At 41.6% G+C, this 19,409-nt stretch overlaps 1 protein-coding gene across 1 annotated transcript in view; it reads left to right on the plus strand.

Moving 5' to 3' along the window:
* grin3a (glutamate receptor, ionotropic, N-methyl-D-aspartate 3A) overlaps positions 1-19,409 on the plus strand; it is a gene marked incomplete at both ends in the record, with an annotated part of 47,694 nt that overhangs the window by 22,178 nt on the left and 6,107 nt on the right. The window contains 7 exons of the mRNA XM_084571851.1: positions 5,397-6,066; positions 6,795-7,178; positions 8,002-8,147; positions 13,068-13,183; positions 14,003-14,154; positions 17,112-17,273; positions 17,435-17,505. Coding sequence (XP_084427977.1) covers positions 5,397-6,066; positions 6,795-7,178; positions 8,002-8,147; positions 13,068-13,183; positions 14,003-14,154; positions 17,112-17,273; positions 17,435-17,505 — 1,701 coding nt within the window. The remainder of the gene's footprint in view (positions 1-5,396; positions 6,067-6,794; positions 7,179-8,001; positions 8,148-13,067; positions 13,184-14,002; positions 14,155-17,111; positions 17,274-17,434; positions 17,506-19,409) is intronic.

A 19,409-nucleotide genomic window follows, 5' to 3' on the forward strand; every position in this document is an offset into this window, starting at 1 on the left:
TTTTTATTCAAGTGATTTCCTGCCTTGATTTAAAGTGATTAATTAGATTTCCTCTGTGTGTGTTCTTATTTTTAACTTCACAGGATAAGCACGTTCTTTAGAGCAAAGCTGTGTAATGTGGCAAACATTCAAAGCAGCCATCCCCAGCGGGATGCAGCCTGACACAGGCACACACACAAAAATGGTTTAGGAACAACTCAAAAAAACATGAAGAACAGCACAAGGTGTTGACCTGGCCTCCAATTTCACTACATCCCAAACTGATAAAGTATCTGTGGGATGATCCACAGAGGCCCCTCCCCTCAACCCATAGGACCCAAAGCCCCCCACTAACAACATTCTGTTGCCAGACACCACAGGGCACCCTCATGTCCATTCTCTGATGAGTCACAACTGCTTTAGAGGCACAAGGGAGACCTACACAATATTAGAAATGCGGTCATAATGTGACATGTCCTGAGCGCACAATATATATGTATGCTTCTCACAAAAGACAGAATATCAAAGCAGGACAGGAGAACAGGTTATAGATAAAAAAGAAAGACGATATAAAAATAAATCAGTTTTATTTTTAACTTTAGGTGGCTTAAGTCCATGTGAACGGATAAGATAAGACAAATTTCACTAGGATAAAAATCATTTAAGGTGATGCATGCCCATCAAAGAGAAAAAGATATTACCCCGATGTGGCTGCCAGATAAGCTATAAAAGATAGAAAAGGTTATATGATAAATGTCCCCTCTGAGCCTTGTATTCCCTCAACCGATGTAAGTAAAACACTTTCTACTTGCTTCAGGCAGGGATTGGTTTAACAAGGAGGAGTACTCTTGGCAGGCACTTTTATGTTGCTAAAAAGGCAGCGACATTTGGTTTTAGGGAACAAGATGGTTTGATACTTAAAAAAAAACATGCAGTGATGAATCTTTTGCCAGCAACAAGATGAAAGTGCATCCCTTTACATTCAGGGTGCTCTCGCAGCGACGTGAACATAAACACAGGCGGACGAGACGTTGAGTTAGTTTCGCTGTCAAAAGATGTGATTCACCCAGACGCCATTCTTCAGCTTAAAAAAACATAAAGATTCCATGAGATGGAAATGAATCATACTGCGGAGCTGCAGATGTAGGGGAAGTCAGGGTCTTGTTTGACAGTCGGTGACCCTGACTAGTCTTCAGTATGCTGGACAAAAGTGTTTTGTAATACCTCCAAACTGATCTCAACCTATACATTCAAAGAAGTAAAAACTGTGAAAATTCAACTTGATTCATTCTTTGGGATTAGTTGATTACATTAACTGTAGGGGTAAGTTTATTTCAAAGAGCAATTGGATATTAAAACTAGATTAAGGCAGCAAAAACTAAATTAACTTAAAGATCAAGATATGTATTTGACTGAAGTCGTTTTCATGTGTCCAGTTTGCTTTTACACATGTCAAAACTATGGAATTACTAAACCAATGGTCAACCCAACGGACACACACAGAATCATCAACAGGTCTTTTACGTTGACACATTTCAAAGCTCTATTATTATTTCCAGTTTTAACCAGATGTCGCACCCCCACGCTGTAACATATAAGCCCTGTGCTAACATGTTAAATATGTATTACAATTGCAACAATTTAGGACAGCTGTGATGGAATTTCTTGGCACAAATGCCCACATGGACTGAAGTAGAGTTGTGACGTTTGCGAACGAACAGAATTTATCGACCGGCTCTTTAAAATGAACGATGAGAACCGAGTCACAGTTCTAACACAATCACAGTGCTTATTTCCAGGAAAGAAATAAGTTACACCCAGGCTGGCATCTTAAATAATTATTAAAATGGGCCAGTCTTTTGAACAGCTATTTGAAAAGAGCAGATCCACAAGATCTGATTCCCTTCAAAGAGCCATAAATCCCATCTCTAGACTGAAACATGAACTCATTAGAATTTGGTGGTCAAAGGTCATTGCTTCAAATACATTTTGTCTGGCCCGAACTTTACTTTAATTTCTTCAAATTTAGCACAAATACCTGGCCCAAAGACTAACTGATTAAAATTTGGTGTTCAAAGGTCAACAAAGTCTAACAAGATATGACGATGAAGAGATTGCATTTCATATTCAAAATGTCAAAGGTCAGCTCCACTGACAAATCATAATGTTTTGCAAAAACATTTATTCAAAGTCTTCCCCTCGTATATTATACGAGACTGGACAGGCACAAAAAGACAAGTGGACCTGGAGTACCTGGAATAGGTAATTCTGGTAAAACTGATTCACTGATTTCTGAACAAGCCACAGCATTTCTATCACAATTATATTTAATGAGTTATAAAAGTTCATTGTCTGTTATCTTCACATTCAAATTGCTGTTTATCTCTCTGTGTTGTAAGAGAGGCTGATGTATAAAATAAAAAATGTAATACTCTAAGTACATATATCTCAGTCCATAACGGAGAAAATATGCCATGTACTTATCTTTCACCACAGGAAATACACAGCAGGAAATCCTCAGTGTCTGCCAGATGCAATACAAACCCATGTTGTGTTTTTTTTTTTTTTTTTTTTTTTTTTGACCACTCCTGAGTTCAAAGGCGTCCAAAGTCAGCACAGACAGAGCCACCCACTGTGGGTGTGTCAGTTTAACCACTGGTCTGATTAGACAAACTCAATAGTCCATTAATGAGTGGAGACAATCAGAATCAAGCCCAGCTGTAATGAGTATCCTTGGAGTTCTCATTATGTGATTAGAGTAGCATTAGAGGCGATTCTAGAGTCTGTTGGGACGCCAGGCAAACATTTCCACTAGGCTTGGTCACGGAGTTGGACACAATGCTCTGCTAGCCACGTTAACGAATGTTTCAAAGAAAGAACAAACAAAATAATGTAATGCTGGTGGAATTTATTTTATTCAAATGTCCCTCATAGTTATGTCTAGACTTGTGGCATTCAGTTAGCCGTTTAGCATTACTATTACTATTAACAATACCCACTGACAATAACTCCTCTTTATTTTAAATTGGGCATGTTTTCATACTTAACTCCTTTAAAGAGTCACACAATGTGGAACAGAATTTAACATTCAGAGCTGTCAAGGAGGCGATCCTTTTGGGAGGTCTCCCGATGCCATTGAAATCTTCACTGTGGTTCAAAGTTTGTCACGGTTTGGAATTGAATATGACGCATCAGTTTAAATGATATTAAGGATAAAAGTTTTTCATAATTAATGGCTGTTTTGAGCGACAGCAGAGCGGCGAGTTTCATCCGGCTTCATACGCCCACCCGCATCGCTCATGCTCCCCCCCTTTGCTAATTTTAAGCTAGACTTGGCCAGAGCGAGTCTCTGGGAAGATCCCGACAGCCATAGTCGCCACAATGAGCTTCAAAAGCGCTCATTGGCAGTTTTGGATGGTCGGTGTGGGATGAACACTGATCGCTTAATCTTCAACTCAGAAATCTGTATCCATATGTCCGTACTTTGCTGCTTCCTTGATACAACGGCGCTCTGACATACTGTATTCATAAATCAACAATCAGTCACACATTACGTATGTCTTGACTGCACCCATTAACTACTGTAATACCTTTCACTAAAATGTGACATTTCACTATTAAACTACAGCACTTTCTGTACTGTCAGGAGAGTGCACCAGCTTGTCACTTCCATTGTGTGCAGTCAGGAGAAAGACACTACGCAGGTAGTTAAACATCTACAAGCTACAGTGGAGACACTGACCTTCAGACGGATAAGTTGAGCTGTCGGGCCGACTTCAAACCTGTTAAAGATGCAGGAAAGTTGACATGGTGGTAGTGGGAAGGAAAAGTTTCCAGTGAGCAAGGTGACACGATAAAGATATTTTGGGAAAGGTCACATCAGTTACATCATTACCTCCTGGAGGCATATCGAAGCGGCGTGTATCCGTGCGTTTTTTCTTAAATCCAAACATATTCACTTTGATGTGCGTGTGTGTTTATGCGGTGTGTGTGTGCTCTAGTGCCTGACACTCTCAGACATCCAGTAGCGTAGCTCAGTGAGAGAGAGATGGTGGGATCGGTGGAGCGTGGCCTGCCTTACGCAGTCACACACACACACACACACATACACACTATAGACATCCACTGAGGCAAAAAAGATAATACACCTCTCTGGTGCCAGTCTTCAACCATTAATTTGGGATTTTGTATGAACTAGCCAAAAGTAAAACATAATCTTACATTTAAAGCCTGCAAATCCCAACTACAGAGATCTTACAGTGTCTGGATAAAAGTAATAATGAACACAAAAAAAAAGCAGGCCAGCAGAAAACTTCTCTACCAGCTGTGCGTCTTGCCGTTAACTTTATTGTACAGTTTGCAATTTGAGTTCCCTGCACTCTTACTAAATTTGTTTCACACAACACTGTAGATATAAAGACAAAGAACTTTTTGATCAGTAATTGTCAATATTTGTCAAGCACTGTGTATTTGGTCCTCACAATCCTGGTAGCTTCAACTCAACCTGAATAAAATGCAGCACAGTTCATTTCTTCAAATGCCTAAAACAACCTTATTTACTCAAACCACCTGAATCTTTGTTCTTCAGCCGTTCACAAAACAATGTAAAATCAAGGTCCACTTATTCCTTGTTAGGGATATTATGATCACATCACCCCCCTTGCCTGTTGCACATACCATGGAATTGAATGATATGTCCCAAGTTGAGCGTAAGAGATCATGCTCAACCTTTAAAGTCAACAAAGATAACAGGTGCTCAGTTAGAATCCTGGGAATCTGAACTTCTATAGCTGCTTAAATAAGACATTTGGTGTTGCTTATTGGCACCTCAAGAAGCATTGAACATAATAAGGTATCAGTTCACTTTCAGCTTTTAGACACGACTCATAAAACGGTGGTCTATGAGGCATGTCTGGAGTTATATTTGGTAGTTTGTATAAACTACAAAGGTCTTTCAAACTTAGCTTAAAACAAACTACTGTGGAAACCAAAATGACACAAGAGTCTCTGCTTTTAAGAACTTTTAATCATAAATGTATTGAATCAGTGAATCATAAGCCTCTTTAATGGTCAACCATTTCACAGTACATGAGTTTTCAGGCAGGGAGAAATAATTCTTGGCTCTTTGTCCCAAGGCATTATTATACTCAGTGGACAACAGACTTGCTGTAATGATATTAAACTATGTACTATAAACCATGACTTAAGATTGTTGCATTGGATTATAACAGTTTGGAATCCAAAATTAGCCAGTTTTCAATTTTAGACATTCCTGGAGCCTTCAATTAATGTTCAGTTAACGCTCAAGAAAGTGTTTTCAGCTTAAAAAGCCTCTTCCCCCACTTTTCTTCTCTTGTCCCTACCATACCTTTTTTTGCCTGACTGTTCTTGTTGTCTCTCTCCCTCATTCTCCTTAGATTTCTGTCCAACACATCATTCGAGGGCCAGAGCGGCTTTATATCCAGAGAAAGTCACAGCCAGAATGTCATCTCAGAAGCCCATCACTACATCTGGTCCCTCCAGCTGGACCCCCTAGGCCAGCCAACCTGGACCCGCCTGGGACGCTGGCGCAGGGGGAGGGTGATGATGGACCAGGGGGCCTGGCCAAGCCATCCGGGTCCTGGAGGCGGAGGCGACTGGCGCCGACCCGCGCGGTTGCACATGCGGGTGGTGACGCTGGTGGAGCACCCGTTTGTATTTACCCGTGAGGTAGATGGAGACGGGCTGTGTCCTGCAGGCCAGTTGTGCCTGGACCCACTCACCAATGAATCCTCAGTTTTGAAAGGACTTTTCCAGAACCTCGCAGGACCCAACGGATCTGTTTCCACAGACCTGAAGAAATGTTGTTACGGTTACTGCATTGACCTCTTGGAGAAGCTGGCAGAGGACATGGGCTTCACTTATGACCTCTATATTGTTGGAGACGGGAAGTATGGGGGCTTTAAGAACGGTCGCTGGACAGGATTGGTGGGCGATCTGCTCAGTGGTGCCGCCCACCTGGCTGTAACCTCTTTCAGCATCAATTCAGCCAGAAGCCAAGTCATTGACTTCACCTCACCTTTCTTCTCCACCAGTCTGGGGATCCTGGTCAGTACTGCTCCTCTTTTGCTGACTTCTTTTTTCTTCATTAGATTTTTCTCTCCACCTCTTACTCCTCATTTCTGTTACTCTTTGCCCCTTTTCTCTCTGCGTTGTGTCATTGACCTCACCTCAACTCTCTCCGCTTGGTATGCTGGCGGTCGGTATCAATATGGCAGAGTTTTATTACTGTGAGCCTTTCGATATTGGAGTCTAATGCAATTCCCCGTGAGGGGTTGGATTGGTGAATGTACAGCTTTGTGGGGAGAACTTATTATTACAATTACTATAGCCATTCTCACCGGCTGACAGGCATAGTGATGGTGGTGATCACGCTGTCCTCTCTTCCTCTTAACGTAGGGGTAGAAGTTCTGCTTTATTTAAAGCTTTTTCTATTGTGTATCTTTTCCTGTGGTTTTCCCATTTCATAGTGTGTCTCTTGCAAAATACTGCTTCACAAAGCAGTTTTCACATTAGATTTGCATTGAAATAAATTTTGTCCGATAATGGCAAGGGTACTGTAATTTTCAGCTTCCCTGTGGGACTTGTTTTTATTTATTGTCATGTAGAAATGACAATAAATAAATGACAGTCAAAGGTTCTTCCCATCTTGCCCTGTTCCACTTTACTTCTTCCCAAACCATAACATTTGATAATGACAATGCTTTCTTTCTTCTCCATGTTTCGTAATATCAATATAAGGTTTCTTTTCCCATTCCGTGTCCCTTCCTGCCCAGGTTCGTACTCGCGACACAGCCGCACCCATTGGCGCCTTCATGTGGCCTCTCCACTGGTCCATGTGGCTTGGCATCTTTGTCTCCCTCCATGTCACCGCCGTCTTCCTCACCCTGTATGAGTGGCACAGCCCGTTTGGCATGACGCCGCGTGGACGCAACCGCGAACGAGTGTTCTCTTTCTCCTCAGCGCTCAACGTGTGCTACGCTATTCTCTTTGGGAGAACGGTGGCCATCAAGCCCCCGAAGTGCTGGACCGGGCGTCTGCTGATGAACCTTTGGGCCATCTTCTGTCTGTTCTGTCTGTCCACCTACACCGCTAACCTGGCTGCTGTCATGGTCGGGGAGAAGACCTATGAACAACTGTCAGGGATTCATGATCCGAAGGTATTAAAGTATCAAAAGTCTTCAAAGACATGTTTATTAAAGGCACTGGCACACCAGGTCTGTAGTTGTGTTATATGGGGTCCATCTGAACAAAATTAAATTAAATAAGCACTGGTGCCATGGAGAAAAAGAAAAATGTGGGGTCATAAAGGGACGGCAGATTTATCCAGATTCTTTTCCAGGTGTATTGCAGGATGCAATGGTGTAGTTTCATACAACATTAGAAAGAAGACCACTTATTGCCTGTCTTTCAGAAGTCAGATTGGATGATGCTTGCTCTGAGTGGTCAAAAAGGGTTTTGACTGAGGCAAACAGAAAGTAGAAGATGAAATATGTCCCTTGTAAAGACAGATAAAGGCATTTATTTTTGAACATGCAACAGTTAAATACAGGGATAAATACAAACCTGGTGTCCTTTATTTTGAAATGAAACGTGTTATCAGGGGCTTTAATTTCAATAGAATATACGTTTCCTTATTATCCTTGAGAGCAGACTAAAATGGCAGAAGTTTAAAATGTTCACAAACTTTCTTAATCTGTTCATCTATTTCTGGTACGCTGTCTGCTGTTTTTTTTTTATTTTTTTTTATTTATTAAACTCTCTAATTAAACTCTTTAATTAAACCACCTTTGTGAGGGTAATTGTGCAAAGGTCCTTAATTCTATTTGCCAACGCGCCAAATTCGCTGAAGCTAAAGAGTGCAGCGTATTGGGTCAGTATTTTTGAGAAAAGAAACTAATTTAAATGGAAAATATCAATATTTAATGTTTTTTAAAGGCCTTGTAAAGGTGAGAACTCGGTTAATTGCCTTTCTTCTTGCAGCTGCACCATCCCTCTCAGGGTTTCCGATTTGCGACAGTGAGAGAAAGCAGCGCAGAGGACTACCTCAAGAAGAGTTTCCCTGAGATGCACGAGTACATGAGGAGATTCAACGTCCCGGCAACACCAGATGGCATACATAATCTCAAGTAAGACAATACAGGCCACATACAGCACAGCACAAAGGCAAACATAACTGTTCAGGTACACGCGGGGTGACTGGATGTGCATCCGTGAGGAAAGTCAAAACTTGAAGAAAAAGTTGGAAAGAAAATTGCATCCCTGCTGCTGTCATTCCCCACCACAAGCCTGTCTGTTCGCATTCAGATCTCGCCCTCCTCTTTACTCTGCCACTGCTGTCATCCTAAGCTGCTTCAGCATTCAACAGGCGTCCCCACGGAGCGTAGCAGAAATATGGTGAGAAAAGGCAGCTGGAATGCAGTCCCAGGCTGCGTAGGACACAGTTCGAATGGATGAAACAAGTTGTTTCTTTGTTATTTTCCACTGAGCTTGTAGGTGCTGATTAGCGGGTTGAAGTAAAATGTCATCCTTTAGAAAATGAGCACGTGGTAACAGGACAGTAAAGACGTGTGCTGCAGTACAGCCCTTTACACCAGGGAACAGGTCCGTTCCACGTGCCTACGAGGAAAGCCCGAGGCAGGGAGAGCAGCAGCAAAGACCCCAAGATACATAACAGAGCAGGCAACAGTGACACAGAAATGATATTTATTTAGAACAAAACAGCATAAAAGCATGAGCTGGGTTGGAGGTCTGTTGCAGAGTAGGTTTGCAGAGTGGTTTGTAGAGGAAACAGCAAAGGTAGACGGACCAAAGCAGTATCAGTAAGGAGCTCTGAATGAGATTTGCCAATAGACGCTTCGGCTGAGCTCTCAGCTGAGTTATCTGCTGATGCGGGTCGGTCATAGATTAATCATCAGCTAATGTAGCTGGGCTTGTTAGCTGAGTTTTACTACGTGGCTTACCTGAACTAACGCTACGGTCAATTTACATAATGTCACAGCATATTGCACGTGTTGGACATTTTATACTAGTTATAGTGTAACACTAATGTATGCCGCACTGACAGGGCAGCACCATTTGGAGATTAAATTCAGCATTCATGAATGGTAGACACATACTATGCTGTGGTTGGTGATTTGCTTCACAGAACAATCACCTAAAGTGCTGTTTAGGTTATTACACGGCTTGAAGAAAGCAAAGCCTGTGGTGTTTTCGTTTAGACAACAGTGTCTTTTAACAAGTCAGACATCACCATACATTTGAAGCTAAAAATCAAAGTTTAGTGTCATCAAGAGGGATGAGACCTTTGTAATTCACTCCATTTGCAAGCTGCAAAGCAGTGAAATGTAATCTTGCCAAATTCAGTGTTCATTTGAGGGGTAATTAGAATCAGTCTCGAGGTTTTGTCTGGTGAGTGGAGGATTTAAATCTGTGAAGAGAAGCGATAAGTTGAGGAAGCATTTGGAGGAGACCTTTATAAATGAAAGGCTGTAGTTTCCTATTTGTTAAGAAGATCCGGCCTAATTTTTCAAAGGAACATTCTTCATGAAGTACCATAAGTGCATGCAAAAGAGATAGGGGCTACTTCTAATAAAACATTTCGTTCTGTTAGCCTTAAGCATACATGCTTAATAAATCTCTGAATGTAAGTGGCCATGAACAGTGGCAAACAAGACTCTCATCTGCACAGAAATTGTTTTATAATATCTCTACTACTTTACTATTATTGGCCGATAAGTAAGAAAATGACTGAGCTTTTGTCATTACTTTCTATTGTAATGTTCTTTGTTCTGGCCTGGGTTTATTCCAAATAGCGATCTCCAGGACTTAAAAATGACACCAACACTGAGGTGCCAAAAAGAACTTGTATAACTCACTTTTTATATTATATTTAAGGTCTAATTTGGAGCATAATTAAGGATGTGGTCCCTAAAATGAACGTAGAAAGGAGAGACTCCTTTCAAGACTCAGGACCTGGTTTTCAGTGACATCAGTCGCCTACAGCATGGTCCACATGATTTCACTCCAAATAACAGTAACACACTTCCCGTGATCCTCAATGGACCTCCTTTGAGACTCCCAGGTTAACAATAGATATATGCAAAATTAAAACTGCAAAGACCTTTGTCTCTATCAAAAACCGTTCTGCGTTGTTAGCACCTACTACAAGCAGGAGATAGGCTCAGATATCTGAAGTACAGGAGGCCGTGAACACATAGAAAATGATTATATAATATGTCAGCCTCCAAACTATTATTGGCTGATAAATAAGAAAATGACTGAGCTGTTGTCATTACTAATTATTGTTGCAATAATGGGGAAAAATATGTTCTTTGTTCTGATCTGGGTCTATCCCAAGAAGCAACCTCAAGGGCTTAAAAATGAAGCCAACACCGAGGTGCCAAAAAGAACTTATATGACTCACTCTTTTTATACGTAAGGCCTAATTTGGATCATAATTAACAATTCGGTCGCTTTTTGGGACATGTGCGGTTTTGCAGCTCAGCGAAGCAAGGACACAAGCAAGACTTGACACCTTGCTTTGAGTGGCCCATAGCACAAGATTTCACTTCAAATTAGCTTACTGTAGCACACTTCCTGTGATCCTTGATGGATCGCTTTGTGACTCAGCAGAGACCCTCGTGGTATCCTCTTAATTATTATGTGTTTTTTTAGACATTTTTCTATATATTGATTGCCATAACATATGGATTCTGGAAATTTTCAGTAATTTAGAGGCATGTTTGCACTTATCTTGGTTCTCATAGTTGCACACTATGCACACATTACACTAAGTGTTTAATTAGGGCTGTTTTTACCATAATGTTTCAACTTAAGTGCAACTGAAACTAACAATACCTACTAACTGTAGCTTTTCTGCTGCATAATTAGAGCATCTGAAGTAAGTTCACTGACTAGGGCATAATTGGCCATGAGACAACTGTCTTGTTCTATTCAGGCTAGCCTATTAGGGTGGCAGATATATAGGAAGTTCTCCTCACATCTAACAGACTAAACTGTTTATTATGAATGACTTGTAACTCATATTAGGAAGTTTTCTCCGTCTGTTAGACCTCTGATACTCAAAATGAATTAAACCTCTTCCACCACACATCATTCGGTGGTTTCCATTTGTGCCATCCAGATACAAACAGATTTGCGCATGCATTATTTAAGGATGATGCAGAAAAGAATGCGCCATGTTTTAATCATGCTGGCGCTCCGATCACACAACACATAGGCCGTGTCGGGAAGACCAAGGGCATCAGCTGCAACCTAATTCAGCCTGTAATAATGAACAGCCGGCTAGTGAGAGATTTCAAATGCCGTCCTTGATAACAAGCGAAGAACACGGTATATCTTGAAAAGCTTTTGTAGCATCCCAGTAGGCTCTAGCTGTCAGCGAAGACATTTTAGAGTTGTTTTGTAAAAGCCTCACTGAGAGTGTTGTGACTTAATATATCACCTCTGTATGACAGACCTGTAAGGAATATGAATAGACTGGCAAAACTGGCAGACAGGCAGGTGGCCAGGGAAAGTATTTGGAAAAAAATACAGACATGGACCAGCCTGAGCCATGTGGAGTTCGGACGATGCAACGGGGTAGAGGGAATTTGTTGAATGGTTTGCATCCCACTCCAGTGATTGTGGTAAACTGCTTTTTCAAAGGTTTTTTACAATGCCTAAAAGCACAAAGAGAAATGTTTATGCCTGTATGCCTTTAGTCTCTTATTGATCGCTCTGAGTTAAAAAATTTTCACCTCTTGTTGTTGTATTATGTCCACAGTACGTGTTGGTGCTTTAACACATTGTTTACTGCTGTTTTTTGATTCTCACTGAAGCACAAAGCCAACCATGTTTTCAAATTTACAATAATCATCAATTTAACCTTGTATGTGCCGAGGAGCCATATTTGCTAACTTCCACACACATTTTAAATTGTGTCCCCGCTCCTCTCATTGAGGTTGAGAAGGTTGTGGTTTTCACCCAGATGATCAGAGAAGATCAAGGACACATTCTCAGGTCAAATGTGGTCTGCAGAGTCCACTTAGCGTAACGGCTTTGTTAGGTACTACGAAGAAGTGGCCTAATGTTGTGATAATGTGTATGTTGACAAGAGGCTGAATCAGCACTTACGTTCTAATGGTCTAAATACAGGTTTACATTTGTTTACCACCATATATGGTAACTTTGAACTTTTTTCACAAAAGTAAAAACGTCTTCTCATGCCCTACAGTAACACTGTAGGGATGACATTTAGTATTTCCAAGTATTTCAGTGTGCCCTGTGAAGGCTTAAGTAGAAGAATAAAAAAGTTGACATCCAAGACCTATCAAAACAGACTAAACTGTAAACTCATGGGGTAGTGAAAGTAAATTTTCTTGTCAAATTCTGAGGCTTGCTTGATTTTCACTGGTCATGGCCGGAGATGGAAGTACCCAGATCTTTTACTTAAAGCTACAGTGTGGAATTTTTGTCTCCCCCCTCTGGCAGTAAGCGTAATTACACAAACACTGGCGCGTGCATATGATGTATACCTACAGCCTACAGTCCATCAATCTCTCTGGTCGCCAATTATCGCTTTCATTTTTTGACTAACCCTTCCTCTCAATTCCTGAGGCATCAGGAACTTTAATGGACCCTGCTGGTTTTCTTGGTTCTCTTTCATTCTTCCTGACTACCAGACACGGTGAATTCATTGCAGCTTATATATAAACTTTAAAGGCGTCATTCAGACCAGAGCTTTGTTCCAGTATTACCATGTTTAGCTGAATATTATGCACACAGTATGAACCGCCACACATTTGATTATGTTTTTTCAGACTTATGCCATTAAGTATTTATTTGTTCCTGTGTAGCCTAAGGAGTTCTTGCAAATCTTGTGCAATGTTTAATGAGTAAACATTAATACTGGGAGCCGTACAGATGAGTTCTCACCATCTCGGCGAAGAACCCGTGATTGCACTTCAGCACAACACAAACGTTTTAAGTGTTTTATGGTGGAGCAGTGTGCACTTATATGATGTCCTTTTGTCGTACATTTGCAGGGCTGACCCTCAGAAACTGGACGCATTCATCATGGACAAAGCTCTGCTGGACTATGAGGTTTCCATAGATGCAGACTGTAAAACGCTGACAGTCGGAAAACCCTTTGCAATAGAAGGTAACACATGGCAGCTTATCATACCACGAGTCACTTGCATATTTAGGACACAAATTATCCTGAATATATATCACAGACTTCATGATCTTAGTGGATATACTGTCCAATCAGTTAGGGTATTGATTAAGAACATTTTTAATTAAACTGAATAATTCATTCCCTTGCAACCAAGATGTATTTTGTTTTTTTAATTATGATGCATGACCGCAGACCAACTGATCATTTTTTAGAACAAGCCTAAATCTAACAATATCAATCACTCAGCATGACACCGTAGTTAATCTTTTGGCTTTCAAAAGCTTACAATCTCCACTGTCCACTGTTAATCTCCGGTCCATTTAGCAAGCCTCTTCCTCCCACTGTGAAAATGTTCCCGTGGAGGTTGCCTCCATTACAGGCCACTGTAGTCCCAGATTCCAGTGCTGCTGTTAATTACTTAATGCACCCGTAAGCCTCCTGGATACAATACAAATCAATCAGCGTACTTCCCATGAAGGCAAGGTACTTTTGCAATTGGCTGTTGCGGAATTTGTCACACTCCGCTGGCATGCTAAGGCATCCGGATATACGTATTGACAAGTACCTGCTTTGTTTTAGAAAATCTATGACGCTTTTAAAAATAGAAATGGCAAAGCTGCCAAGACCCCATATGTTTCGGAGCTGTCCCACAGTTATAAACCAGGGAAAGAATATAACTGGAGCATGTAGGTGAAGTGGAAAAAGGTGAAAACACTTCTGCTGTTGTGACAGATGAGTAATCGTTAAGGAGCTTCTGTTCTGTTTTTGTGTGTGTGTGTGTGTGTTTGTGTCCACTGGCAGGCTACGGCATTGGCCTCCCTCAGAACTCTCCTCTCACCTCCAACTTCTCAGAGCTTGTTAGCCAGTACAAGTCAGATGGCTTCATGGACATGCTGCATGACAAATGGTACAAGGTGGTGCCCTGCGGAAAGCGCAGCTTTGCTGTGACTGAGGTAAGAACTGAGTGGAGCGAGGTAGAAGTGGATGGAGAGTTGATTTAATGTTACCGTTTATGGTGTGTGTATATATAAAAATGAATAGTTTATTTATATTGCACATGTATACATTCCTCTCTAGTTATTCAAATACATTACTGACAACGATATAGGGTGTACAGGTAGCTTGTTCACAGAGCTTGATAAAAGTATTTTTTCTTCTTGTTGCACTATTTTCTGTGAAAATGTTTCCCCCGCTCTCCACAGCTCTCATGTGCAGTAATTGCTCCTTGGTAATTCAGAGCCCAGCCCTCTGACCCTCCAGCTGCTAAACAAGCTGTGTCCCCATAACTTGCCTTCTAAGGCGTCCCGGCCCCGTGGTCCATTCAGCCCTGCTATTAGGGAGCACTTAGCTCTCTTAGCGGCCTGGCCGTCTCTCCGCCCATCTGTGACTTTGGAATTCCCAAAAGTGGCTCCAAGCTCAGGACAGACTGCAAACTCTGTATTCTGTCCCAGCTTCTTGGTGCATTAGTATTTTTATGTTTTTTTATTATTATTATTTATTTATTTTCTTAGCTACTTTGTGGCAGGCAATGTAATCTCTGTTGCTTACAATGAAGTCAGATTGATAAAGCACTCGTAGACTTTGACTGACATCAGTCGATTTATTATGTAAATTACCATCAAGCCAGCAATGTTGGAAAGGAATATATAAGTAATGTATGTAAAATACTGCATTTAGTTACAGTTACAATTTAATCAGAATATAGTTACATTCTTATTCATTCATTTTATTCATATTGTCTCATACGACTTGTGATGCCTTTTAATTTCAGCCAATTCCTATACGCCTTTGATTTAAAGCTATGGATATCTACATTAGCAGTAGTCATTGCACACAGATGTCACTAAAGAGGACCATTTTAGTGTGCAGCAGCTAGACCAGCTGAAGATGCTATCTCCAGCGGCAGAGGCAGACGTTTCAATTGCTCCAGCCTAAAGATATGGCAGAGAAAGCTATCTGCGCATCACAGAATTTTAGCTGTACCAGGCAGGCGCCTCGCAGAAACCACAGTATTATGACTGTGTGCATCACTTTATAATGTATAGCTTAACCTAAATTGATGCTTCATGTTGTTTGCCTGCTGTCAAAGGGAACACTGGACAACATCAGCAGGAAACTCATGTGAAATAAGTAACAGGAATTACTGACAAGGCTGGCCAGCTTTAGCCCTGCTCAGCATTTTTATTTATTTTTTTAGCCATCTTTTATTCTGATGAATGACTACTACACCACCAGCAGCAGCAGCAGCAGCAGCTGCAGGCCTGGGGATTCTGAAAAGATGAAAAATTTGATGGAGTGAAGCAGTTGAGGCAGTCAGACTCTTTGGCTTTCAGCCAGCTCCCTGTCACCCAGCCTAAAAGAGGCTGATCCCGTTTCAAGTAATAAAATCAATACCAATAAATGACACGTTGTGCAGTTATCTGACATTAAGACGGCTGAACTTAACGCTGCTGAGAAATAAATTGTGAAAAAGGGGGGAAGATTATGAGCATCATGAGCTTCATTGAAGTTATTCATGCATTTTTTTTTATTTTGTTTTGTTTTGCTATAATGTAGGCAGTCAAGTTGTGAAAAGTAATGTTCCATATGGTTAAATATAGGAGTGTAAGAGAGTGTGTGTTGCCAAAAATTGGCAGCATACAGTAAGGAAAGTTGTTTTTCATGCACTGGAGCTGCCTGCTGCAGCATTAGATCAGATTATTGTCAAATATCTTCAGTAATATGGCCTTGACTGTTATAGGATAATACCACCTGAGTTTTATTTGATTTACCCGTCCCACTGAACTCCCACAAAGTTTTAGTCAGGAGCTACTGCCACCCAACTTCGCACGAGTCACTCTCCAAAATTTCCTCACAGCCAGCTTGCCAAGTTGCAGCGTTGCAGCGACGAATTTAATCCATCATGTATTCTTTTCCGACATGACTTTATAATGCAATCATTGCAGCTGCTCCTGTTCCGCGAGCTGTTCATACTCACCATTCCTTGGACGACAGTAGAGCTTGGGAATTGGCAACAAGTGGTCGGTTAAGGAGGGAATGACGTCACGTATGTAGATGACTTGCAGACTGAGAGAGTGCTAGTGTTCTTCTCTACTGACACGTTAAAAATAAAGTGTGAGGGAATCGCAGTCTTATCGAGAAGTCTGACGTCACAGAAGGAGGCGATGCTGAGGCGTATTCTCACAACTCGGGAGAATCCTGAATCGAAATTGGTAGTGATTGTTAAATTTCCATCAACATAAGTTTAGAGTGAAGTCTTCCTCAAAGACTAGTTCTGTCTGTTTTTGGTCTCAGGAAGCTTGGCAGGACTTAAAGTGTGAAACACTAAGGCAACGTAAAAACTCAATTACAAGAAGAAACCTTGAGTGGAACTGAGATCATTGTCATTGCAAGGTTATCGTTTTGAGGCCGGCCCGGTAGCGGCGGGAAAAAAGGAGGAGACAGAAAAAAAGGAGTATTTGGCCGCCAGACAGGAGAGTAAATATATTTTCAGTCTGTCAATTTCAGACTTATCTCAGTGCCATGTCATCAAAAACAAACACATTTTCCCAAACGGTCAAATATCAAACAGAAATTCCCATAAATTCAAAATTGTACGTTTCTGGAAAGAAAGAAACTTACAAAAAAAGCTGCAGGATGTTTTGCGGACAACATTTGAAAGCAAAATTATGCATCTTGTATAGTGAGGCTTTAGTACAAAGTGTAATTTAGTTTTTTCTCGCTTTAACAGCACATACCACAAACAAAGGGGCTTTAAATCATTGTATTTGCTGGATAGAGTTTTAAGACAAAGCTCCATAAGAAGCAATGGCTACACACACTTGTCTTCCTCTTCCTCTTCCTCTTCCTGTCTTTCCCCCCTCTTACTTTGCTCTGTCACCACTCACTCTGTCTCCTTCTCTCTGTCCAGACTCTGCAGATGGGTATAAAGCATTTCTCGGGCCTGTTTGTGATGCTGTGCGTGGGCGTGGCCTTATCTCTGCTGACCACGATAGCGGAACACATTGTGTACAAGCTGGTGATCCCAAGGGTCAAGGAGCCGCGCTTCAGATACTGGCTGCACACAAGCCAGGTACTGACTGAACTTTCCACACACGTACACAGTGACCCACACTTTCATTCAGGATGTGTTACAGGTGACAGTGGTCATGAGGTGGTTTAAAATAATACAGTATTTTTTTGGTTATTTTCGTTGCTGCTGATGTTGAACCTGTGTTTCTGTCCCTTTTCCAGAGATTACACCGGGCCCTCAACTCAGTCTTCACTGACGACAAACTAACGACTGTTACCAAGCCCGAAAAGAGGTACCGTCCTCATCTTTAAAAGGCTGGGCTCAGTCCGCTCTCAGTTCAATCAAGTACATCACATTAAATAAATAAATAATATATTTATTTCAAGATTTCAAACAGAGGAAAATCCAGCTCCTAAGTGAATGAACTGACTGCGACCTGAGGCCAGATGTGTTATTATTATTTATGATTCATTTGGTGCATTATGTTTTGACGTGGGAATTAAACTCATTAAAACTTTTGTCATGAAAGCATGCATCAGAAACAGCTTTGCCACTCACTTTAGGTGGCTATGAAATATAAGTGACAGGTTTGAAGGCTCTGTGATGAACGGTGATGCACTTTGATGACCAAAGAGAAACAGAGTGGTATTTTCCCACCGTATCTACGCCGATAATAAGTAACATTGACCATCTTGTGACAATTCAGTATTCTGCTGGGAAACTTGGCATTCATGTGGATGTTACTTAGACATGTACCACCCACCTAGACCAGACCAGACACCCCCACCCCATAGCAATGACACTCCTTGATGGCAGCATCCATCCCCAGCAGGATGCAGCCTGACACAGACACGCGCACAAAAAAGGTTTAGGAACAACTCAAAAAACATGAAGAACAGCACAAGGTGTTGACCTGGCCTCCAATTCACTAGATCCCAATCTTATCAAGAATCTGTGGGATGATCAACAGAGGCCCCTCACCCACAGGACCCAGAGGACAACAAGATTTTGTTGCCAGACACCACAGGACACCCTCAGAAGGTCCATGTCCATTCTCTGATGAGTCACAACTGTTTTGGAGGCACAAGGGAGATCTACACAATATTAGAAAGTTGGTCATAATGTTAGGCCTGATCAGTGTAAAAGTCAGTTTATGGAAGGTGTCCCTCAGAATTCTGAACATCACCCCATATGGCTCCATTTTTTTAGACCTTTGCTGACACTCAAAATGCACGGAGGCTGTTCCATCGGGTAGACAATTTTCCAAACTTGAATGGCCCACTGGCCAAATTATCAGCTTGAGAATAAGTGACATCAATTAACATCCAAGTGTCAGTTAAGGGACCCATTTATAATCAAAAACTAAATAGAGTGGAAGTCAATTATCAGCGAGGGAAATTGAGGAAATAATCTCACGGCGACGTCTCGGCGCGTAGTTGGGAACAGTGAGTTCTTTCGGGTCAGTTTTGGCGCGTTCTCAGAAGTTGCGCGGGCACCCTCAATCCAGATTAGTTACATAAAGCATCACAGTCAATCTGTGTGTGTGTCTGAGTGTGTAACTCCTATTCACATTTAGCTCCTGCTCGTGCTTTTTTTTTTTCTCTCCCCCCTCCCCATACTTCTGAGGGGAGATCAAAACAAACCTAAAGCATATGCTGAGCAAACGAGTCCCGTTTTCTTGCACTCTGCACGAAAAACTTCTGCTGCACTCTACTTGACGTCTATCCCTGCTTAGCGGCGCGCGCTGAGGGGACACTCAGGTGGAGCGCTGAAAGAGGGGATTAAATACATGTAATAATTACGGAGCCAAGGCCATGTGAGGGATGCCTGTGGTAATGAGGATAGATTGCCTACTCTTGTATAATTACGCTCATTCAATCAAGCTCTCCTGCATCGTGCCTGCGCGCTGTCTAAGAGTCGGAAATTATTACCGCCTCATTGTCAGTGTCAGAAACCTCTTGTCAGAAGACTACTGGGAGAATGTTTTGCGGACAGATGAGACCAGAGTAGAATTACACGGCTTAAATGAAAGGTGTCATGTTGGGAGACGAAATAGAAAAACGTTCCACAGTCCCGCCTGGGAGACATGGGAGGGGTGATGTCCTTGTTTGGGCCTGTTTTGCATGCGCCGTGCTGAAATAGGAGGATCATCCCATTTATATTTGCAAGGTTTTACTCTGTAATTGCCTCCAGCTG

The sequence above is a fragment of the Chelon labrosus genome, assembly GCF_963514085.1.
Source record: "Chelon labrosus genome assembly, chromosome: 22".
NCBI classification, from domain to species: domain Eukaryota; kingdom Metazoa; phylum Chordata; class Actinopteri; order Mugiliformes; family Mugilidae; genus Chelon; species Chelon labrosus.